We start from the raw sequence: 26,063 nt of genomic DNA on the forward strand, positions 1-26,063 counted from the left end.
TCTGTATTCACTAAGATGCAAAGCTGTTACTTTTTGCCGATGATACAAGTATAGCTATCACACCCGACAGACAAGAATTAACTGGTGAAATTGTAAACGATGTTTTTCAGAAAATCATTAAGTGGTTCTCTGCAAATGGGCTCTCATTAAACTTTGACAAAACACAGTATATACAGTTCCACTCAGTAAATGGAATGACCCCATTAATAAATATAGGCTCTGATCAGAAATTGGTAGCTAAGGTGAATTATTCAAAATTTCTAGGTGTATGCATTGATGAGGAATTGAACTGAAAAAAAAAACCACTGAGGATCTGCTGAAACATTTGAGTTCAGCTACTTATGCTGTTAGGGTCATTGCAAATTTTGGCGATATACATCTGATTAAATTAGCTTACCACGCCTATTTTCATTCTCTGCTTTCGTATGGCATCATATTCTGGGGTAACTCATCATTGAGTAAAAGAGTGTTCATTGCAAAAAAGTGTGTAATCAGAATAATTGCTGGAGCTCATCCAAGATCATCCTGCAGACACTTATTTAAAGAGCTATAAATCTTCACTGTAGCCTCACAATATATATATTCACTTATGAAATTTGTTAATAACAATCCGAACGAATTCAAAAGTAATAGCAGTGTACATGGCTACCACACTAGGAGAAAGGATGATCTTCACTACTCAAGGTTAAATCTAACTTTGGCTCAGAAGGGGGTAAATTATGCTGCCACAAAAGTCTTTGGTCACTTACCTAATAGCATCAAAAGTCTGACAGATAGCCACATAGCATTTAAAAGGAAATTAAAAGAATTTCATAATGGCAACTCCTTCTACTCATTAGATTAATTTTTGGATGTAGTAAGTGGGTAATTTCCCAACTTCCACCAAATAAATAAATAAATAAATATTGAGTGTCATGTAATATTTTGTCTAATGTAATATCTTGTATAGACACCTTTTATTTACCTGACACATTCCACATCATTACTAATCTAATCTACTCTAATCTAAAGTACAAGTAACGTGCAATGGTCATGGACATATTGAAACTTATTCTCTATGGTAGTGTCACACAAGGTGTACCCCAAGGTTCAGTATTTGGACTATTCTGTTCCTTCTTCATATTAACAACTTATCATTGAATACCAGTGCCACTACAAGTGCACTCCTTGCAGATGATGCCAGAGTCCTTGTTACCAGTAGAAATGACCATGATCTGCAAGAGGCTATAACTGAAAGCGTAGATGAAATGGGTGATTGGTTTGACAGAAAAATCTGATAGTAAATACAAAGCGAACCACCTTCCTAAACTTCCAACTGAGAACCACAAAATTTATGCCTGATGTGGAACTATGTGACTCTGCAATACCCCCCACATCAGAAACAAGATTTTTAGGCCTTTGTATCCAGAACAACTTAAAGTGGGAAACACTGTTTGCTGTATGCAATTTCACCATGTAATGCAGTATGGTATCATATTCTGGGGAGACTCCACACATAGTAAAGATGTTCACCTCACCCAGAAAAGAGCTGTGAGAATAATGAACAGGACAAAGCCAAATGACAGCTGTAGACCTTTCTTCCAAAGTTCTCTTATTCTTCCTCTTGGCAGTCTCTACATATTAAAAACATGTAAATTTATAAAAAGTAATATTACTAAATTCAACAAAAATGTGAATGTTCATGATCATGGTACAAGGCAAAAAACAAAACTCTATATTCAAAATATGTGTACCTCCCCCTTCAAGAACTCACCATTTAGGCAAGGCATCCATCTATACAACAGTCTTCACAAGAAATAAGGAACACGAAGTATCTGCCTTTGTTCAATAAGACTCTGAAATCTTTCTGCCTAATAAATAAATAAATAATAAATGGTTTATTTGTCCATAACAATTTAACCATCGTGGTCATAGTCAGTTTACAAACACAAGGACATTAAAAAAGGTTTAGAAGTAAAGATAGATTACAGACAATAACATTAAAAATCCTTGATGGAGTACAAACATTTATCAATTAACAGTTGCTTTAATTTTGCCTTAAATATGTTTCCTTTAAACAATTTTATAATATTTGGCAATGTGTTATAAAAATGTCTTCCAGTAGGAAAAGAATTATGATCTGTAGCTCCTTTATTACTGAATTTTATATGTAATCCTCTCTTTTTCTTGTATTATAATTACAGATGTCACTATTGATTAAACTATACTCCATATTTTCTTTTACAAACAGTATAGTTCTGAGAATATACAATGAATACACCTGTGGTGCCTCTGGCATGAAGCACCATGTCTTTGTAGCTGATGTTCTTTGACTTTATTTTGCTTTGCTTTGTCTATGTCTCGCTGTGCTCCGTGTTTGACAGCCATTTTTGTATTCACCTTGTTCAGTGTTAAAATACATGTTCATTTGACTGCAAAAGTGTGTTATTATGGATCTATGCCACTTAATACCCACAGTGGTGACCCCGACATCGTTGTCGTGTGTTCAGAAATTATTTTGTGCTTCTTTTCATCATTAACGAACTTCATGTGCTGGTACACATTGTCCTTGGGACAACGGATCTACCAGTGTCCTTTAGTGCCAGTGCCTCGCACTATATTAACTGTGCTTGTGTTTTTACTAGTGTTCCTTATGTACACTTGGTTAAAAGTGAACAAATACCTGGCCACAGCCATCCTGGCAGCTACTTAATCATTACTGGGTCACCATGGCCATTGTCGAATGCTTCTATGCAGCAACGCCTGCTTCACAGACAGTGGACGCTGTTTAGTGAACGGTAATCGAGTAAAGGACGTTGTGTTTCACCCCTCAGCTAAGCAGTTGCCTTCAGGTTGGTTTGATGTGCCGTCAAAATTCAAGAACTGTAATTTGAATGTTCATGCACATGGGGCTGCGCATTCTTATATGCCTGATATCATTACATCCTGGACACACGCTTGTGTATCTTGCCAATGAAGTAAAGTGCGCAAACGTGCACAGCCTCCTTCAGGACAGCTCAACATCCCCAAGGGCCACCTGCAGCACATACACATTGACGTGGTCAGTTCTCTCCCCCCTTCCAAGGGGTACAAATACATTTTGTCTATGAGCGACCACATAACCCATTTGGTTGAGGCAGTTCCTCTGGTAAACATTACAGCAGAGACTATAGCTCACACTTTCTTATTGGCGTGGGTGGCGAGATTTGGCTGCCCCCTTTCACTTACTACAGACCAGAAATGACAATTCGAGTCCACAATTTTTGCTTGACTGTGTGATCTGTGCAGAACAGCAAAATTCCACACAACGGCCTATCATCTGCAGGTGAACAGCCCGTTTGAGTGATGGCATAGAATTCTAAAAGCTGCACTCATGTGCCATGATGGGCTTTGTTCTGAGGCACTTCCTTGGGTCTCACTTGGCATCCGCTCCGCCCACAAGGAGGACCTGAATGCTTAGCTGGCGGTGGTCTTATATGGAGAACCTCCCATACTGTCAGCCGAATTCGTAGAGGGCACACCCCTGACTGACACAATCAACCTTCCAGCCCTTGTAGAATGAGAGCGTGCGCACGTCATCCATCTTCATGCACCACTGCCTCACATTCATTCAATCCCACCAGTGTCTGTACACAAAGACCAGGTATCGTGCAAATTCATCATGCTATGAGATGACTCTGTACAGGTGGCCTTGCAACCACCATACTCCGTTCCACACTGTGTCTTACGCCGCGGAGTTAATACTTTCTTGATACTACACAATGGACAACTGAATGTGGTTTCAGTTCACTGATTTTTGTACTCGCCTGGTTCAGCATTAAAATAAATGCTCATTTAACTGCAAAAGTGAGTTATTATGGATCTATGCCACATAATACCCACACACTGTTAGTATATTATACTTAATGAAATATTCTCTACAGGACTGATGCTTACTAATGTTAGCTATTATCCTTATTGCTCTTTTCTGGGCTCTGAAAGCCCTATCCATATATACTGTTGGTACCCCACCCCAAATCTTGATACCATATTGCAGGTGGGAGTGTATAATTCCAAAATAGATTTGTCTTAAAACAGGTTGTGCTATTCTGCTAGAAAGGCATTATAGCAGGGAGGTGTTACAGGAGATTTTTTGAGACATATAGCTGATGTGCTCCTTCCATGTAATAAGTTCATGTACTATAATACCCAGGAATTTAATGTTTATCAATTGTTTCAACTGATAGCTCTGGTTCTTTATCCACTTGTCTTGATTTATATTTTAGCAGAAACTCCACCAGGATTGTCTTGTCCTTATTTAGTGTCAATTTGTTTTTGGTGAGATATTATGTGACAAGGCTAGTGTTCTCTGCATTATTTTGCACTGCTCACTGTTTTGTAGAGCCCAACTTATGAAGGAGGTATCATCAGCATAATTTACTAGGTTTAAATTTTGTGGAATTATTATATAACTGATGTATACAATAAACAAACAAGGCCTGATAAGGCTTTTCTGAGGGACTCCAGAGTTAAGAATTTTATAAGATGATTTTGCTGTTTGCGTATGTCTCCCAGCTGTATAAATAATACAGCTTTACACATTGTCTCCTGTCACCAAAGTAGGATCTTAACAAATCTAATGCTACTCTTCTGACTCCATAAGTTTCTAATTTATGTAGAAGGACAGAATGATTTACAGAGTCAAAAGCCTTGGATAGGTCTAAAAAGGTGCCAATAACTTTGCTTCCATCATCAAGTTTATTCAGTACCACTTGCAAAAATGTAGCTACAGCTGTTATAGTAGACCAGCCCTTCCTAAACCACGCTGACAGTTTTTTAATAGATTCTACTTACAAAAAAATGATTCAAGTTGATCAAGAAGTAGCCTATCCAACAGCTTACTAAGTACTGATGTGAATGAAATAGGCCTATAATTTTGTATGTCTGTAGTTATTCCCTTTTTATGCACCAGTCTTACTTCAGTGACTTTCAAGAGATCAGGAAATGACCCCTGTCTGAAAGAGCTGTATTACATGCTTTAGTTTCTTTATTAATTCATTACTGCATTCTTTCAGAAATTTCACTGAGATGTCATCCCAGCAACAGGATGTATTTGCCTTTAAGTTGGAAATGGTTTTCAGGATTTCCAGTTCTGTAACACACCTCAGGAAGAATGAATTACTAACATTACCAGTGGTGTAGCGTGGTTGTAAAAGTTGGGGAGACTCTACAGTTATTACAGGGAGACAAAATAGTACAACAAACAATAATTTAAACAAATGAAACAAAATGCATCAAATAAAATGACAACAACAACAACTACTACTACTACTTCCACTACCACCGCCACTAATAATAATAATAATAATAATAACTAACTTGTTCAAGAAAGGATGACAAATTTGTAGAGCTCCAGCAGCAAGAGAAGAAGCACTTATATTTCCTTGTACACAAGTGCAATGCGCCTGTCTTTTCTTTACATGAATAAGTCTATAACTTGGTCTACAAAGATCTGATCATTGGATAGCTCTCCAAGTAGTGTCTTTTCTATTGGTAATATGCTCAAACAAGACAGCCGGGTGTTGGACATTGAATTCCTTAAATAATTCTTCACTCGTTTAAGAGTACTCATGCTTCATACTATGCTTGCTATAATTGCGGGTAGGGTCAAAACCAAAAGCAGAAACTTCGTTGTTTCTTCATAAACAGAGTTTAAATCATTGTTGACAATGTACTTTAAGAGGATTCTTGGAAATAAGTGTTTTTTCTCATCAGCGTGTATGTTGCACAGTTCATGCTCAAGTTGTTCTTGTTCATAAAAAGGATACTGTTCTAATAACTGAAGCAGCTTCAACTTTGGGAATTTTTTTGGATAGTTTGGGAAACACTTTTCATTCAGAAGTTCAACAAACTGTTTTTGGGATAAAGTCTTCAAATCTTCTTTCCATCTGAAAAATTTGCAAATTCATTATCTGCCCTGAGAGGTGTCTTTTGACTGTCACAGGATGATAAGTTGCCATTCAAACACAAGCTGCATTTAATGCATTCATAAATGAATGTTTGCATTCTTAATTGTCATAAGTTTCTAAAAACAGTTCTTATTTCGTGGTGGCAAGCAATTACACTGACAGATTTTGACTGAAGAACATTAAAGAGATGATCGACATAAACAAAGCACTCTTGGTAGAAGCAAAGCAAGTAGACAAACATAGGGTCATCCATTTGTCGTTTCATTACCTACATCCATCTACATCCATACTGCGCAAGCCACCTGACGGTGTGTGGCGGAGCACAGCTCAAAGATTCTGGGTCCCATTGAGAGTCTGTATCATCAATTACATAATTAAAAGCACCATATAACACTGAGAAATGATTAGATATTGTTGAAACTGCCCTAGAACGAATGTTTCAGCAGTGTTGCTTGCTTGTGGCAGGTTAAATCATTTCTCAGTTAGCAATACAGTTTGTTTTGATGATTTGCTGAAAAACGAATGGAATGCAGTACTATCACTTACAAACATGTGTACTTGTCATATGATTTTGGAGGCATGTAACAGTACCAAATTCAGGTGGTGTGCGTAACAGTGAATAACCAGTGCATGGAGACAGAACTGCTTCACCAGTTGTTGTAGTCTTCTTTCTCTGCCCTCCATTACTGAAGCGCCATCCTCTGTTTAACTAACCACTTTTCCTTCCACATTCCAATCTTTCAGTACTGCATGAATAATGTGTGACAAACCCTCAGCAATTTTATCTCCAGAAACATCGTGAAATCCAACGAATCTTTCCTCAATTTTATTTGCAATGCAGTACCTGAATATTATAATCATTTGACTCTTGCATGACGTGTCTAATGTTTCATCAGCCTGAATTGAAATGAAATTGCAGTTCTCAATTTCAAATTTTATTTTCTCATTAATTGCCAAAGTTATCATTTCTATTACATCATTCTGTATATCTGGAGAAGTTCCTTTAAAGGTTGAAGATGATGACAGATGGTCTCGGATTAACTGCTCTCCTTGAGCTAGTAAATCCAACAATTTCAGATAGTTGCCCTAGTTGCTAGAAGATTCGTCTTCTCGATGGCCGCAAAAGGCTAATTCTTGTTTAAAAATAAATTCAATTGCCTGAATAAGACGAGCTACTCTCCTGTTGGATGCAACTTGTTCATTTTATTTCGTTGCCATCAGACGAGCGGCTTCAGAAAGGGCATGCTCAATTCTACTTTTGCCCAATAGCTGAATGATTATTTGTTCTGCAGGTGACGTTTTGATATCTGATGCTTTTGTGCTTTCCTGTCAAAGTTCTTTATTGTACAAATGCCCTCACTTCACCATTCCTTTTCACCACCGAACAGAAGACATATATAACAATATAATCTGTTATTAACAGCATTCACAATCAGCCAAGTATACCTTTTGTACCAGGCTGTCTGAAAAGTGCGTTTTTGTCTGGCTTCAGTTAAAACTACACTGAGTATAGGAATAGGTCGTTTGTCCTTCAATTCACACTTTTTGCATTCGTTAATGTAGAAAAAGGCATTTTTTATAAAAATTCTATAAGGTGTTCAGTTGCTGGCTCACTCACGTTGGCGACACAGCGAAAATATGCGCTATAATCACACAAGAATGACTATGAACACAAACCGCGCGACTGTTCACTTCCGTGTTAAAAGCCAGCAAGAAGCGGCAGAGACTAGTCTCGATACGTGCTATAAGTGCAGCGCACTGGCCTTCGTGGAAGAGGGAAAGTGGAGGGGAGCTGAGAATGCCACTAAAGCATGCAGACGCACACAGCTAGGTAAGCGAAGGGAGGCAGAGACTGGGAGCAATCGAGTCTCAAGCAGGCAAATACACCAATACTCAGGGTGTGGCGCGGGCTACAAAACTGATGTCTTCGCACATTTAGAGCTCTTAGTAGAAAGTTACTTATATTTTTGTTGTGAATTACTATTGCATCTTTTTTTAAGCAGAAATACAGTGGAGACTAAGTCTCAAAGTCTCCCCTCACGCTACACCACTGAACATTACTGGGATTTAGCATCTGTGGTGGGTCGATCACATCCTCCTTACTCATCTTACTAAATTGGTCTATGAATCTCTCACATACTTCCTTTGGGTCACTCAGCAATTTTTCATGGTCACTTATTATTATGTTATTGCACACTACATTGCCACTCCCTCCTCTTTCCTTATTTACTATACTCCACATTGTTTTGGTAACATTGCTGGATTTCCTCATCTGTTCAGCATACATCTGCACTTTTAGTGTTTTAAGTGCTTCTCTGTAGGTTTTCTACAGGCTTTGTTGATGCCTGGAACTGTCAGTTTTCTTTAGTATTTTGTCCACTGGGGACACTTGATTAAGACAATGGGTTAATGTTGTATAAAATTTGTCCCACTTTTCATTAATATCTTCTATTTCATATCTACCTGATGCCAATTTACGTGTGCCAGGGTTTCCTTTAATGTATGATAGTCAAGCTTTCTTTTATAGGTTGCTTTTGCACAGTATCTGAAGTTTTGGCCCATATGTGTGAACAGAAATATGAAATCAATTGCAGGAATGGATTTTGTACAAGAAGTAAACATTAATATAAAATAGTTTTGTGTTTATACCATCTAAAAATAAGCAAATTCTGTAACTATACCAACCAGGCATGTGTTTTGTATATGTGTGAGAAAGAAATGGAACTAGAATAATTAATAACTATGTAAAATTCTGTTTGTACATTCCCATCATATCGCATCATGTCTTCAAACCACCATATCATGCTATGAATTGTCCAATATCAATTGTATGTTTGGCATCACCCTGTGCATGTCTTGTACAAAAATGATTCAAAGGACAGATGTACAAATGGAGAAATCGAGTGACATAAATGACTTTGACAAAGGGCAGACTGTTATGCCTGGAACATGGGAATGAGTTCTTGGAAATGACAAAGTTGGTTCAGTGTTCAGAAGTTATTGCCATTAGCATCTCTGGAAAGTGGTTGAAGGACCGGGGAACCATGAGTATGTGACAGTGTACTGGACACCCGTACCTTATCACAGAATGTGAAGTCAGGTGCTTGGCAGCTCTGGAAAGTAGGATAAGTGGTGATCTGTGGAAGATCTGATGACAAAGGCACAAGTGTTTTGGATTACATCATTCAGCATATGTTGTTGAACAGGAACTTTACAGCAAATGTCCCCAAAATGTCCTCATGTTAACCCAATTTCATCATCAGTTGTGATCACAGTGGGCATGGGATCATAGAGATTGGACTACAGGTGAATAGAAACCTGTTCAGGTGAATCATGTTTCTTGTTACACCATACTGATTATTGTGTCAGGATATGTCATAATCCAGTCAAATGGCTACTCCAAACATCCACTAAACAACAGGTGCAGGCCTGAGGGGCATTATTATGCTATGGGGAACAGTTACTTGGACTTCTGTGGGGTCTGTGGTAGTAATCAAAGGCAATATGACAGCTGTGGACTTTGGAAACATAGTTATGGACCACCTACATCCACTCATGCTTGATGTCTTTGCTGACAACGATGACATCTTCTGGCAGGATAAATGTCCACATCATAATGTCACAATTATGCCACAGGGGATTGAGGTGCATGATAGTGAACTCACCTGAATGTGTTGTGCACAAAATTTACTGAATCTGATTTTTCTGAAATGCTGCTGGAATGCTAGGAGGTGTCAGCAGGACTTATCAAAGCCATGTCAGGCAGAATTGCTGTCACACAGAATCACTGATTTATTACATTCCAAAGATGGACCAACATGTGGTTAAGCAGCTGATCATAATGTTTTGGCTCATCAGTGTAAGTTGCAAAGGTTACAGCACATCACTTCATCTGATGTCTAGATGCCAATCTCAGTCTCACTGATTGGAAAAGAGTAAAGATCTTGAACTATTCTTATGATGTTCATGCCAATTTATTTGTTTGCTTGTCACTCTCCATGATTTTATTGACTCACTTTTTACAGATTTTCATTTTTGTAAGACCAACCATTATTTTCTGAAATAGAGGAAGGGGGAAGAAAGGAAAAGGGATTTGTGGGAAATCATGACTCCCAACCACACAGGGCATTGCAGTATTGCAATAGCAAAAATTGAAAATTTGTGCTGGACTAGGAATTAAACCTGGATGCTCCACTTCTCTAGAATGGTTGTCTTAACTGTCTGGATTTAGTCACAGATAGCAGGTTTGTTTAATAATCATTTCTGAAGTGTACTAGTTCAAAACAAAAGTTGAAGCAGCATCTTGAAAATGCAACCCACATAAAATTCAGTCTAATGGACCTGTCATCCACTTCTCCTTCAGAAATTAATGAAATGATATATTCTTTCAAAACTAAAAGCTCATCTGGATTTGTGCTGTTTTCAGTAGAGTACAAAAGACTTGTTCCCGTATAATAAGTGGAGTCTTTTCTGAAATACGTAATGCGTCACTAACTCAGGGTGTTTCTTTCCAGAAGATTGAAATACGCCACTGTTAAACTTCTCTACAGGATTTTCCAAGTCTATTCATTCAAATTAATACAGGAGAAACATCAAAACAAATATATTTATTTATTGTACATATGGTTCCTGATGGCAGTTTCTGGTGCTAAGGACAATTTACACAGAAGGCAGTTTATTATTCTAATTATAGTAATGGAATTCATAGGAACTGCTCAAATGCATGACCATTTGCCTGTATGCAGTACACCACAGGACATTGTCATGTACATTTGAAGATTGCTGGCATGTCCACAATAGTACGGGCAGCAATGGCAGGTCTTCCACTGTTTCTACAACAGTCTCATACACCAGCTATTTCATTGCACCTAGAGGTAGAAATTCAGACATTTTAGGTCAGGTGATCTGAGTGGCCAGTTCACAGGGCCACATCAACTGATCCATCGGCTCCCACAGGTGGCTCTTAGGTGATTTCTCACAGCGTTGCTGAAATGGGCTTGACCCCCATGATGCTGAATGTACATCCTTTATTTAACATTCAGATTCAGAGGTACATCTTCCAGCAGTTCTGGCAATCATTGTCCACAAAAATGTGATGTCTCCATCCATTAAGGCAAAATGAAAGAATGTAAGGTCCAGTCAACCTATCACTAAGAATGGTGGCCCACATATTAATTCTGATTCACTGTCGATAAGACTGACGCTGGATAACTTGAGATTCACATGTGCCATAACATGTGAATTGTGGTTATTTGAATGTCAGTACACATTCGCAGTCAGTAACACTGACACAACGGATTACTCCAGCACCACTAATAAAATGTTCCCCAACAGTACAAGTCAAATTCAGAGACCATATGTTTCTTATTGAAATGTATTTGATTTGATATTCTCTACCTCTTGTATTAATTTGAATGAATAGTTTCAAAACACCCTGAATATGAAGAAAGGTGATAGGAGACAAGTCAGCTATTGACTCATTTTCCTCCTCATACCATTTTCCAAATTTTTGAAAAGGTAATTTATCCTATAATAGTAATCCACCTGAGTGATAAGAGTATCCTCGGTAAATACACTTTCTGTAACATTTCACTGGTTTCTTTAACCCTCTGCATAGAACTCTGCTGACTGCATTTGAACCACTTGTTAATGCCAGTCTTGAGTTCATCATTATTTTGAAATCATTGTCCATCTAGCCACTTTTTCAAACACAAGAAGAAGAAATAGTTGTAAATTTGGAACTATGTGGGTTATCAAAAAGTTCCCAATGAAAATCTTGAATCTTCTTGTTGGTTTTGGCAGAGATGTGAGGGCATCCATCATTGTGAAGGAGAATTATGCCAGATGCCAGTTTCCCACAGTGTCAATTTTTGATTCCACATTTCATCTGGTTAGTGTATATGTCAACTGTAATTGCTGACACATTGTCCATAAAATCAAGCAAAAGAATGCCCTTGTCATCCCAAAAAATGGTAGAATTCATTTTTTGATTTGAGAATGGAGATTGCTTAATCTTTTTGGTTTGAATGAACTTGTATGGCAGCACTGCGCTAAATGTTGTTTCTGTTCTGTGTTGGTGTGTGATATCGCCCATAAAAATGTGGGAAAACAAAACACCTCCATATTTTTCTATAGTGCTCCAAAAACTGTCATGCACTTCACATTCTTTGCACTTTGAGTTGATTAGTGAACAACATCTTACACACACAATTTGTGATATCTAAGCTGTCCGGTGACAGTCCTTGTAAATTGAGGTTTGAGCAACATTTTGGAATTCATTAGCCAGACCACTAATCATCAATTGCCAATCACTTTGAAGTTTTTGGTTCACTTGATCAACAATGTCATTGGCCCGAATACTGGGCATACCACTTCGCTATTCATTATGAGCATTTGTGCAGCTATTTTGAAATTCTTTACACCAATTTTGAACTTTGTCACTCATTATTTCATGTACATACATTAGGCATAACTCATGGTGGATTTCAGCAGTTGAAGATCCTTTTTGTGCAAAAATCTAATCACGCCACACACTTCACAACTAGTGGAATCTACTGTCCTGGCCATTGTGATCTGATCACACTGATTGGCAAACAACTACTGAATCAAACCAACAGTGCAGTATTGTATTGTATTTTTATTGATCTAGGCAATCATAGTATTGTACAGCTGTACATATTATATTGGATAGGTCAAGAGAGCTATTTACAAGTAATTTTTACAAATTGATTTTTACATTATTTTGTAGCAAGGAAATTATCTATCTCAAACAAAACAGTTAATACAAATCACAGAATTGTAAGGTTGTACATATGATATTGGACAGGTCAAGGGAACATATTTGCAAGTAATATTTAATAAATTGATTTTACATTATTTTGCAATGAGGAAGATAGCTATATTTAACAAAACAGTAAATACAAATGTTGTATGGTAAAATACAAACAGCCAATACAAATGTAATAGTAAAGTAGTCCAGTGTATTTCATAGACATGCACAGTATATAATAATCCAGTATATTTCATAGACATGCACAGTATATAATTTTCAGACCTAATTGAACATTTATCATATTGTTTACATTTTTAACCCCTTTCAAAAAAATGATCAACTGCATAAAAGCAGTGGTCCAAGAGATATTTTTTTAACTTGTGTGTGAAGGCTCTTGGGTTCTTTGTTGCTTTGATTTCATTGGGTAAATTATTATACATTTGTATCCCAACATTTAAAACACTTTTTTGGTCGCAGGTAGTTCTGGACTGAATCATATGTAGGTCATATTGCTGCCTTGTTACATAGTTATGAATATCTCCATTGAATTTTAGTGTGCAGTCATTGTTTAACAGGTATGACGTGACAAATGAGATGATATTATAAATGTAAGCAGAGGGCAGTGTCATAATGCCATTTGTTTTGAAATGTTGTCTGCATGATTTGTTATGTCTTAGATTACATATTATGCGTATTGCCTTTTTTTGCATTTTGAAAATATATCTACCTCCAGGTGAGTTCCCCCAAAATATGATTCCATACTGTAATGTAGAATGGAAGTAAGCATAATATACATGTATGAGAACAGATTTTGTGACTGATTTTTTGAGTATCCTTAAAATGTAACACACAGTTGAGAGCTTTTTTGAGATATAATTTGTGTGAGTCTCCCACTTAAGATTTCCTTCAAGCCATATGCCAAGAAACTTGACAGAGTCCACACATATAAGCTCTTGGTTATTTAGAATCACATCAGGCATTTCTTGTTTTTGGGATGAGAGTCTGAAGTTGATGTACGTTGTTTTCTGTATGTTTATAATCAGTTTGTTCTCATTGAACCATTTGCTGAGTGATGACATAAGCGGTTTAATTTTTTGGTTGTGGTCCTCTGTATCAGTACCCATTATTAGTATACTTGTGTCATCGGCAAATAGTGTGGTATGTCCTGTAGCAAGCTTCGTGCTTATATCATAAATGTATAGCAGAAACAGTATGAGTCCCAGGATTGAGCCTAGTGGCACACCATATCTAATGGGCATTGTGTCAGAGGAGTGGACAGTAGATCGATGGGTGGTTGTATTCTTTTTTTCAATATTAATTTCAACTTTTTGAAATCTGTTTGACAGGTAAGATTCTAACCATTTGTTTGCAATTCCTCTTATACCTTTATTTGCTAACTTCTTAAGGAGTATGGTATGGTCAATTACATCAAAGGCTTTGGATAAATCTAAAAAGATACCAGTAGTGATTTCCTTATTATCCAGTGCTTTTAAGGTTTTGTTGAGATACTCATAAATAGCTGTGGTAGTTGTCTTTTGCTTTCTAAAACCATGCTGGTGTTTTGTCATTAAGGATAGTTTATTAGTAAAGTCTTCCAATCTGGTGTAAAATAATTTTTCAAATATTTTTGAGAATGAGCTGAGTTGTGCTATGGGCCTGTAATTGGCTACATCATTTTTAGAGCCCTTTTTGTGAAGTGGGGTAATTTTAGAAGTCTTTAGTAGGTCAGGGAAAACTCCATTTGTAAAGGATGCATTTAGTATGTGGGTTAGGGGTTCTACAATGGAATCTCCACATTTCTTTGCAATTAAATCAGGAATGTTGTCACTACCACTGGAGTACTTATTCTTTAGTCCTTTTATAGCTGTAAGTACTTCAGTATTGGAGACTTTGTGAAGAAACATTGATGCCTGTACGGGTATGGTTTCTATTAGTGTTTGGTGTTGAGTATTTGGTCTGTGGCAGTTGTTCTTTATCAGGTTTTCTGCTATTTTGCTAAAATAGTCATTAAAACCATTTACTATTTTTTGGGGATCTGATGTGACTTCATCATTTAGGTTTAGTTTTAATGTTTTGTTTATAACATGCTGCTTACTGTTTGTTTCATTTTTTACAGTAGTTTCCTAAAGAGTTGGTAGTCAGTGGTGCATGTGTGTTTTCTGATAATGGTCTCACTCTCAATTTTAGAAAGACATAACATATTTAGTTCAGCACATCTAGAGACACTACATCAGTGATAAGAATAACACATGATGAGGAAATATTAACTAGGGTGGAAACTTCATAATTTATAGGCATCCAATTTAAACTGTGTACAAAAGTGGTGCATTTTTGGACATTATTGTAACCAACGGAGATAACTGGATACATAATTTTCAGCCAGAGTTGAAGTACCTGTATGCAGTGGAAACTTCCTGAATCACTTTTGTGTAAGACATACAAAATGCAACCATTGATTGGTAAGACCACATTAACTATCCTTTTATCCTTTGAAGTAATCATGGGCTAATTACCTCTTATTTCTTGGAAGAGGAGCCTATACTACTGAGGCATGATTAAGAACAATATCAAACGCACAATGAAGAAGAAATATCTGAAATGGCAGAGAAAAGATGTGTTTCTTCATCAAGGCAATACCTGACTTCATATGGTACAACTGACAATGAAAAAAATTGGCAAATTGCATTGGAAGCTCCTGTCTCACCTTTATTACAGCACTGACCTTGCCCCTTCAGATATTTTTCATGTTTGCTCAGATGAAAGAAGCTTTCCATAGCATCAAGTTCAGCTGCAGTGAAAAGGTAAAGAAAAAAATTCAAAACTGACTTTGAGATCAAGGCAAAGAATGCTTCACTGAGGAAACAAATAGACTTGTAAGGAGGAGGTACAAGTGTGTGAGAGTTGGTGTCGATTATGTGCAAAAACAGACAAAAACATTGTACTCATTAAAAAACTATCCCTACACTGCATAGTGTTGTAAGTTTTGCAACACTAACGTTTGTTATGTTTTGCAGGCATACTTTTTGTTTCCAAATGGAAACACCATACATCTAGTACATACTGGAATCTGTTCTGAGCATTTAGTTGATAATTTCCTCCAAAGATAGCATCCCAGTCATAAGTTGCATAGAAATACTACAAAGAGCATGCAAATGAATTTTACTCACTATTGAGCATTAAATTTCACAATGTACAAACATGTTGATATGACTTCTATCAATTAAAGAAATATTATAGCACTGCAGACATCTAATATGAATATAAAACAAGGTAGATGTTAATATTTTCCCTATAAATAAGTTTCAGCATAAATAAAATTATTTGTTGCCATTTGGCAACATCATGTGTTCATTCATAGCACTGTCGTGCACTTATATAGTTATCTGGTGCTCACTGCTCATGAATTTTGTGCAGTTTCAGTGGTTTTATGATGTTTCTGCAATCGAACAAGACAACGTGAATAGAAGTTTATTTTGTGGATGATGTGGGCAGTTAAAAGAGTTGACAGAGGAAATTTTATTCTCGATACAAATTCTGACTGAAAGTGGATATGAAAGTGCCAATGAAGATGAAATTTGTGACAGTAGCAAGAAATAAATAAGAAACCAGAATGAAAACATTAATGTTATTGTTTATGAAGAGAGTGCTTCCTGTCTAGGTGCGGATTCAAATGAATCTGAGTGTGCTGGGCTATCAATGAATGCAAACACTTCAGTAGTTACAGCAGGAACTTCAACTGTGAGTTCAAGTGGCTGTTCTCCTGGAATGTTGTAAGACATTAATTACAGTATAGAGGAAGAAAATATGAAATGTATTGTGAAAAAAATCAGAGATGAATTATGTAGAGCTATCTTTTCTTGGAAGAGAAGCTTTATCAGATGAGATATTAGCAAAGGAAACACCATATGACTTCTTTTCATATTTTTTATCAAGATATTTTGGGGTTGATTTCATGAAGATCTATGCAGATTTGTTTAAGCACTGCAATACTGCTGCAGAAGATATTTGGCAGTTTTTAGATGTCTATATTGTTTCTTCTGTAGTAACACTGAAGAATGTGAGGATGTACTGGAACACTGTTGTTGGCCAATCTGTTGTACAAGACAGTGTTACTGCTAAAGCCAAGCACCATCTAAAATGTATATGCCAGGTAAACCACATAAATATGGCTATAAACTGTTTTTGTTATGTGATTTGTCTGAGTACACCGACAAAATGGAAATATGTACAGTACATGAACATGAATGGGACAAGAATAATGCAGACCCTAATATCTGAGTCAGCAGCAACATGGTTGTTAGATTATGCCAGAATGTACCTGAGAATGTAAATCACATAGTTTACTTTGATAATCATTGCACATCAATACTGCTGCTATATTATTTGAAGGGAGGAGGCATTTTATCTTTAGGGACTGTTAGAAGGGAGAGAGTTCACAATGAGAAACTCCCAGATGACAAGTCCCTGAATGTACAAGAAAGAGATACAATACTTGAGCACATTGGAAGTTCTGAATGAACAGAGGTGTCAAATCTACTCTGGCAGGATGACAAGACAGTCATGTTAATGTCCTGGCTGTAGAAAATGGCCCTGCATGCAATGTAAAGAGATATGATGAAGTAGGAAGCAACATATTTTTGTACACTGTCCAAAGATTGTACAAATCTATAATAAGCATATGGGAGGAGCGGTCATTCTGGACAGCCTCACTGGCAGATACAGAATCATAATGCAGAGTAAAAATTGGTACTTCAGATTATTTTATTATCTTGTTGATACACATATAATTAACAGCTGGATTCTGTATCACAGAGTTGACAGCATCCACATTCCAGGGTCTACAGCAAAGCAGTTCCAATTAGCAATTGTTTGAATTTAATTGGCTGAAACTTTGCTCAAAATTGGCTTCAGTACTACATCAAAGAGGGGTAGATCAAGTTATATGGATAAACTACCAGCAAAGAGGCAGAAGGCAGGTTCACACCACCCAAGTAAAAATGTCAAATTTGATCAGGTTGGACACTGCCCTGTTCATTTAGATAAAAAACAGAGGTGCAAAAATTTATATTTCAAAGGTTATACCATTGTTAAACGCAAAAAATGTAATATGGAACTGTGCCTTAACAAGAACACACTGAGTATCATATAGAGTAATTTTAATGTTTTCTGATTTATTTCAAAATAATATCTGGCTTTAAAAGTCACAGCAGATCAGTAATACAAATTTTAAATCAAAACCTAACATCTCACAAAATGTTTAATTCATAAAATATATTTGTTTAAAGATTTTGTTTGATGTGCTCTTATAAAAGTGTTGTCTGTTGAAGAGTGAGTTATGTCTGAATCCATGATGTTGCCATACAGCAACAGGAAGTAAAAGATTTCACACATTTAAGTGAGAGATACAATTCTTTCAATATTTTTCCATGGCATCTATGGCTAAAATTGATGCAGTGTACAGCGATTTTTCCTGTGTCACTATTTGTCTGTTTGATTTTGAATGACCCTAATACCATCAACAGTTTTCTCAATGAAAACATTTTCTCACTTTTCCTTAGCTAACAGGAAGTTAAATATTCTAATCTTCCATGTGATTCCCACTCATAGGTTGCCGACCATTGCTGAATTTACTTGTAGAGGTTCTTGTTCCACTGATTCTGCCTCTGCTCTAATCAACCAAACCCAGTTTGTAATTTGCGATTGCCTGATCAGTATGTTGATAGTTGTTGGTTTCAAATGTTCTCCCAACTTTGCTCTGGTGTCTTTGGATTTGACCACTTTTTAATTTGCATTTGTCTTATTGCTTAATGACTTGTAGGAAATGCAGCTGCAGTCCTTCCTTGGATACTACTGTTTTTTGCTTAGACTGCTTTATAATTTGCATAGGTCTGCCAATTTTACTGTCTGTAATCAGTTTCAATGAAACATAGCTCCATTTCTAATTCATTTCAGTGGAATCCATGAGCAGTGTGGTATCTTTGACAAAGAATACAAAAGATAGTCCAATGTTTAACACTGAAATCATATTTGGTATGAGTGGGGTGTAAATCCATGAATGATAATTTTAAATTGAGTTTTCTGTGGTTCTCCAAAATAAAACGTGACACTGTACTACATATATACTCATCAATGACATTAATGAGAAAGTTAAAATTAAGAAACATGAGGTGCAAGCTGCACAAGTAGCATCAAGTAAAAAGGCTTGCACTGAGGTGTGAACCACACAAGTAAGGAAGTAAATGTTTGGTTATTTGGATGATTCTGTGAACAGGCAGAGATCACTACTTCGTTCATTGTACTCCAGTCGACTTAGTACTTCATCTGTAATGACTTTAATGACACTCTGTGAGACATTGTATATTATTTTTCCTTCCTTCCATGACTAGATGAAGAATGTATTCCCCACATAGTGTGACACCTTCCCACTTGAGCAGCATCCTGGAGTATCATCTCAAAACCATATTTGTAAACCCATGAACTCATGGATAATGCCATTACGTCAACTGACCTCACATATACCTTTTATGTATTCTCTTTGTTCAAATTATTTATATGATTTCCTTCTCAAACACTTTCTGTAACATCCAATGCGCTATGGGATAGAGGTATGGGGATCCAGCAGTAACGGTAATATGAAAAGTGTACTTATCTTACCAAAGAAGGCACTTAGAATTATGGGAAAGAAATGTACCAGGGAGTCTTGCAGAAATTTATTCAAAGAATTTAAATACTACCTGTTCATAACCTGTATGTACTGAAGATAATTATTATGGCAGTAAACAGTAACAATACACTTAATAAAGAAATACACGATCACAACACTAGAGGTAGAGAGAGACCCCACATCATCTCTCATAGAACAACACTTTATGAGAAAAGCCCTCACTATGCAGACATAAAACTACTGAATTGCTTCCATCCTAATATCTCCAAATTGCCCATTAGAAAACTAAAAAAGAAATTAAAATTATGGCTCCTAAACAATCCTGTATATTCAGTAGATTAGTTTCTAGATGTAGTACACTTGTATGATGGAAGACCATCTATCTAAAAGTATATGTAATCTCAGATCTTAGACTGTGTCACAAACTGTAAATCCTTGAATCTCAGATCTGAATACTGTGTCACAAACTGTAGATTCCTTAATCTAAGTATTGCAGTAACAAATTGTTTTTATGTATAGTCCATATATGTAACATTGCTCTCTCAACTAAATTTAGAAAAAGTTGTGTAGATAAAAGTTCCAGGCAGTAATATGTAATTCAAGTAAGTAAGGCTCTGACATATCCAGAAGACTGTAACAAAAAAAAACCTTTTTTTGTAATCATTTGATGTTGGATCAAAAATAAATAAAACAATTGTTCATACCTACATCTACATCTAAATCTACTTGGGTACTCTGCACACCCCTCGTAAGTGCCTGGCAAATGGTTCATTGAACCACCTTTACAATAATTCTCTATTATTCCTCTCTTGAACACCATGTCAAAAAAATGAATATCTGTATCTTTCTGAGTAGCTCTGATTTCGCTTATTTTATTATGATGATTGTTTCTCCCTATGTAGTTCAGCATCAACAAGTTATTTTCACATTTGGAGGAGAAAGTTGGTGATTGAAATTTTGTGAGAAGACCCCACCTTTTTTTTAATAATGTCCACCCCAAATCCTGTACCATGCCTGTGACATTCTCTCCCCTATTTTTCGATAATAGAAAATGTGCTGCTCTTCTTTGAACTTTCTTGATGTACATTTTGATGTACATCAATATTACTGCTATATTATTTGAAGGGAAGAGGCATTTTATATTATATGACTTTCTTGAACAACTTTCCATAGCAATACAAGTTGCAGTCTGTGACTGGTTCTTTCAGTTATATTTGTCTTGGCATTCTCGAGTTCCTGTATTAAGTTGAATGAATACCTTGGCGACATACTCTATGTAATTCAGTCTTTATTCACCTTAGCTTTTGCATTTAATATGAAACACACTTTCATTTATCTTGGTTCCATGATTTTTTTTTTTTTTTTTTTTTTTTTTTTTTTTTTTTTTTTTTTTTTTTTTTTTTTCTTCACCAGGGCTTCAGGCTATAATATTGCTGTTGTTGTTGTCTCCAGTCCAAAGACTGGCCTTCATTTATCTCAACAGGCTAGTCTGTCCTAAGCAAGCCTCATTGTCACTGCCTAACTTGTACTAATTTAAGGAGTAAAGGTAGCAACTCCCTGAAATGTAGATTCTCAAAATCATCAGAAGAACATAAACAAGCCTTACAATGTTAAACAGGTAACACTTTTGTGATTTTCCATAAATACTGAGAACTTTGCAAGCTTTTGAATTAGTCATCTTATGCCACACACGCGCGCACACACACACACACACACACACACACACACACACACACACACACACACACTTCTCCCTACATATTAAGGACAATCAGATATTGTAGAATAACTGTTAGATGTTATAACTTACACTTTTCATGAATGCTAATCTTTCTGTATCTGTGATCTTTCATGTAGATATTTCTGCAAAATGTAGAGGTGAAGCAAATGTAAGGTGGACCAGACGAGTGAGAAGAAGAGGCCATACCAAGCATATTAGATATTCAGCACACGAAAACTACTTTGAAACAAAATATTACTTTGTTGGAGGTCCATGTAAGTATGTTTAATTTATTCTTATTTATTTTGAGTTATTTTCTGATCAGATTTGTTTATACTGGGTATTTAATTTTCGTAGAGCTGTCTACCATTTCAGAGATGCTCAGATCGCAAATAAGGTATCATTAGTTTGTATGGCAAGAAGAAAGCTTACTGTTGAAAAGAAAATGTGTTGCTGCTCTCCTATCCGATGAAACTGTAACATAAAATTTTACTTGATTCACCTCAAATAAGCTGGTGAAATGGAAGCTCCAGATTTTTAAATTTTGAGACACAGTTGTTAGTATCATGCATTTGTCCAGTAGATATTTCCTTTATATGTTTCTCCTATCAGCAAAATGAAATATTTTATTACTCAGAGTTTTATTTAATTTGGTTTAAAAAATCTCTATTCACTATATCGTGTTTTTAAGAAGTTCTATTAAAAACTTCCATCTCTTTGTTATCAGTCTGCATTTCAAAAAAGTGTATCTATTTTGACTTGTGACAGATTTTGTTTTTTTTACTAGTTTTCTATAGGTTGTAGTTGGATATGGCAAGTACCAAAAATGTATTTCACTTCTGTGATTCAAGATAAGTGCTAATAAGAACACTAGTCAGAGCACAAGTGAAGCATCTCGCTGCAAACTACTGTAATAGGTTGTGACATAGTGCTACCCAGCTAGGAAAGACCTTCTTCATTCTAATAGTTTAGATATCTGTTCCAGCCAAATTGCATCATATTTTGGTGCAAGGTGTATTTTCTTGAATACAATGATACTGGTATGAAAATTAAGTCCTGCTACACAAATTGCCAATCCTTATGACCACTCATATAATTTATATAGAGACTGTATAACTTATCAACCTGGTTCATATGTCTCTGCCTCGTCAAATTTCTGTTAAAATATTCTTCCTGTGCTTATTGATGGTGGTGCACTTTTATTAAATGATATACACAACACCATAGAATTTGGTTTTGATTTCTCATTATATTTATTAACACACAGTTTAGTTCGATGATCACCTTTGTAAACTATATGACATCAAAATCTTTACACAGGTCAGTAAGCTACAGAAATTCAGAGAATGTTTGGTAATTCCACAAGTGACATTAATCAGCAAATTAACTGAACACATTGCGAGATTTGCTGCAAAGTTTACCATTCTGGCACATAATAATACACTTTAACAACTGAGTACAGACTGGATGACATAGTGACTGTATTAACTGAATACCAACTGCAGACTCTACCTTTATCCACAATGCCTACCTATAGATGTGTGTATTATTGAAGTTACAAATTGGTAAAATATTAAGCTATTACTTTTTAGTTGTTAACACAAAAGACAAGAAAATTAACAGGAGTGAAGATATTATAGGCAGAGAAATAAGTTAGAACTAAGATTTTTATAATTAGAAAATGGCAAAATTATTGGTAATATTGTATAGGTAAGCAGTCTTAATATGCATGGGGTGTCCCAAAGTTCAACAAAACTTTTGAGGAAGTGAAATTTTCTAATTGGAATAATTAACAAGCTAACAGGTTTTTTTTTTAAAAAAAATTACAGTATATGTCTTTGGATACAGAAAAACTGGGGTTGCAAAACTATGGCCCTGACAATTGGAAATGATATTTTAAGAATGGAATATTGTGGAACATGAAAATTTTAAGTATGAATAACTTTTTAAATATAAAGTTTTTAGTGAAAGTAAATGTTTGTTGAAATTTGGGACTGAGGACTTTCAAATAAGCCAGTTCAACCCAAAATTATCAATTTTTAGCTGTTCTGAATTTTGGCATTGAGATGGTTGCAGATATAATAAAATAAAATGTTTCCATATCAACTAAATATACCATTGTCATCAGCAATCAGCAGATTAAACAGTGAACAACAAAATTTAGTGAAATCGTGTTTGAATAACACATAATTTATTTCCTGTAACTGTGGTATATGCACTATAAATGAAAAAAGAACAGAAAGGGAGGAAAAAAGCTATTGATATCAGAAGTGACATAAGTACCAGTTGGATAATCCCACCTTGCTGTGTCAAAACTGGACATGTGTACAAATCATATACCTCCTAATCAGTATTTATAATAAATAACAGCTCCACAACCTATGCAAGCCACCACACAACACAGAATGAAATAAAGCTCACTTGAGCAGTTTAACTTTGAAAAATGTCTGAGTAATTTAAATTATCTTTATCATTTGCCATTACTGCACTTTGTAAACAACTATTTTGATAAATACATGATGGAATTGTGTGTTAGTGAAAATTATGATTACAAAGGTGAAACACTTTGGAATCAATGTCAATTCTTCCTCTCCCACTAAAAAAATGTGCACAATAACAGACAGCCAGTTTGATAAATACATGATGGAATCATGTGTTAGTGAAAATTATGCTTACAAAAGTGAAACACATTGGAATCATAATCTTCCTCTCCCACTACAAAAAATGTCCACAATAGCAGAATAGAAGAAATCTGCTGGTAGTTTGATTGTGATGCATTTAACTGAAATGTGTGTATAATAAAATCTGAAACAAGTTTCATTGTGTAATAAAACAGGGTCTGATGAATCTTTTTTCCCAACTAGAGAAACATGTGATACCACTTAAATTTATTTATTTATTGATTTCCATCCATCCGTAGACAATATAGATTGTATGGATGTTGTCAACAAACACATATATATGGTACAGACACAAGAGCACATAAAAGTATAATTGCATTTCCTAAATATAAACTACAATTAATTGTCTTAATGTGTTTCATGATTGTACTATAAATTGTCATACTGTGTTTCATGATTATACATGATGTACCACTCTGTTATTGAACATATCAAAGAAAGCCCCTAGTTACAGTACTTAATCAGTCACATTGCGGACGAAATTTTACCTACTTTCCAGGTAATCTTCGACAGAATAAAAACACTTTTGTAACAATTAACTTTTCAGGCTATGTCTGAAGGCATGTATTTTGCATCTATCTTCTATATTCTGTGGAAGTTTGTTGAATAGTTTAAGTCCATTGCATAGTACACTATTCTGTGTTTTCGTTTTGTTTTTTCTGTTCAGATTTAGGTGGTGACTTGATCTGGTTTCATGTTCATGTAGGAACTGTTCGTTGGGTACTGATTGGTGTTTTTCTTTATGTGAATCACTGTTTCAAAAATGTGTGCACAGGGAACAGTCAAGATTCCCATAGATTTAAACAACTTGGTGCAACGTGCGTTCTCTTGTTACTATTTGTCGTAATTTGGATGGCTCTTTTTTGTAGTTTGAAGATTGTTTGCATATTTTGAATATTTGTTCCCCAGAAGATTATTCCGTAACAAATTATTGAGTGCACATGTGCAAAGTAAGTAGCTCTGGTGGATGAGTTACTACACACCGATTTTATCATTCTAAGGGCATAGCATGCTGATGCTGTTCAGTTTCCAAGGGCGTTAATATGTTCAGTCCATTTTAGTTGAGCATCAACATACATACCCAGAAATTTAGTTTTTGAGACATGTTCTATGTTTTCGTCTTTCACTTTCTGGATAGATTTTGTATTGCTTTCATTTATGAAGTATATAATCCATTAGTGTGGATGTTTATGAATGTTTCTAATCCTTGATTATAAATTTTACTGTAAATATATTTTTTGTCTGTACATCGATGTGTTCACATTATGCAACAATGCACTTTGAAGATTAGTTCACAAAAATTCAACAGGAAATCCTGTTAAAACAAAACTATGTTATTTACTAACAGTTTTAACAGGCTTTTCCAACTGCAGTCACCATTTATATTCTTATATTTCTTATATCAATATGTAATTGATGTTGTAACAGTACAGGAAGCTTCCAGTTGCAATATTTTCAAATGTCTAAATCTTTGTTATCAGCTGTTATTACTGAAAATCTTCACATGTACTCAAGAAACATTCAATAAACTAAATTTGATGATAATTTAAAAATCGAAATCACACTAAAATAGTGTTGACTTATCAAAAGTTCTAGAAGCTTCGAGAGAAAAGCAGCTTATCATGTATTATTGTTGGCAGATGCTAACTGCGTCAGACTGTTTCTGATATAGATTAAGTTAACACCTATAAAGTTCTTTGCAATGTGTGTGGCAGAAAAGAGTGCTATGTTTTATTTGCTGAGATTTTCATGTGGAAATGTGAAACTATATGTGAAATTTTATGTGGAATGACAAATAAACCACATTTTCTTGTAGAGTAGCAATTAAATCCATGCCATATTGCTTAACACAGTGGGCATAAATATGATATTACATAACAGCATTTTAACACCTTTGACACTTACACAATTTTAAAAAAATAATTGAACTTTTTACAATTGTTTAACATCACCTTTCTTACTCTTGAATATATATTTTTTAATTTAATATTAACATGAACTATAAACACAATTTTTTTACTGCTAAACATGGGAGGGATTTCATAATTATTATTTTGACCTATGTCATTATACATTTAACAAATACAATATTGTGATGTCATTTGTAATTGATGTTGGTGGAACACAAACATATAAAATAACAAATGCAACATAGTTGTATATTCATGACAGTGAGGGTTTTTTTTCTTTTTTTCATTATTGCTAGTAACATTTCTCAAATTTTGCAACACTAATTTTCATTTGTAGTTCTTGACATGTTAAATTGTGTATTTGCATTGTTAGTCATGCCAAACGGAGC

The 26,063-nt window shown here is 35.4% G+C and overlaps 1 protein-coding gene across 1 annotated transcript in view; it reads left to right on the top strand.

Annotated features, from left to right (window-relative positions):
• Positions 1 to 26,063, top strand: part of LOC126236394 (arrestin domain-containing protein 17-like) — a 180,266-nt gene that overhangs the window by 13,173 nt on the left and 141,030 nt on the right. Inside the window, exon 2 of the mRNA XM_049945678.1 lies at positions 21,221 to 21,358. Within this exon, the coding sequence (XP_049801635.1) occupies positions 21,221 to 21,358 (138 nt within the window). The remainder of the gene's footprint in view (positions 1 to 21,220; positions 21,359 to 26,063) is intronic.

The sequence above is a fragment of the Schistocerca nitens genome, chromosome 2, assembly GCF_023898315.1.
Source record: "Schistocerca nitens isolate TAMUIC-IGC-003100 chromosome 2, iqSchNite1.1, whole genome shotgun sequence".
In the NCBI taxonomy this organism is placed as follows: domain Eukaryota; kingdom Metazoa; phylum Arthropoda; class Insecta; order Orthoptera; family Acrididae; genus Schistocerca; species Schistocerca nitens.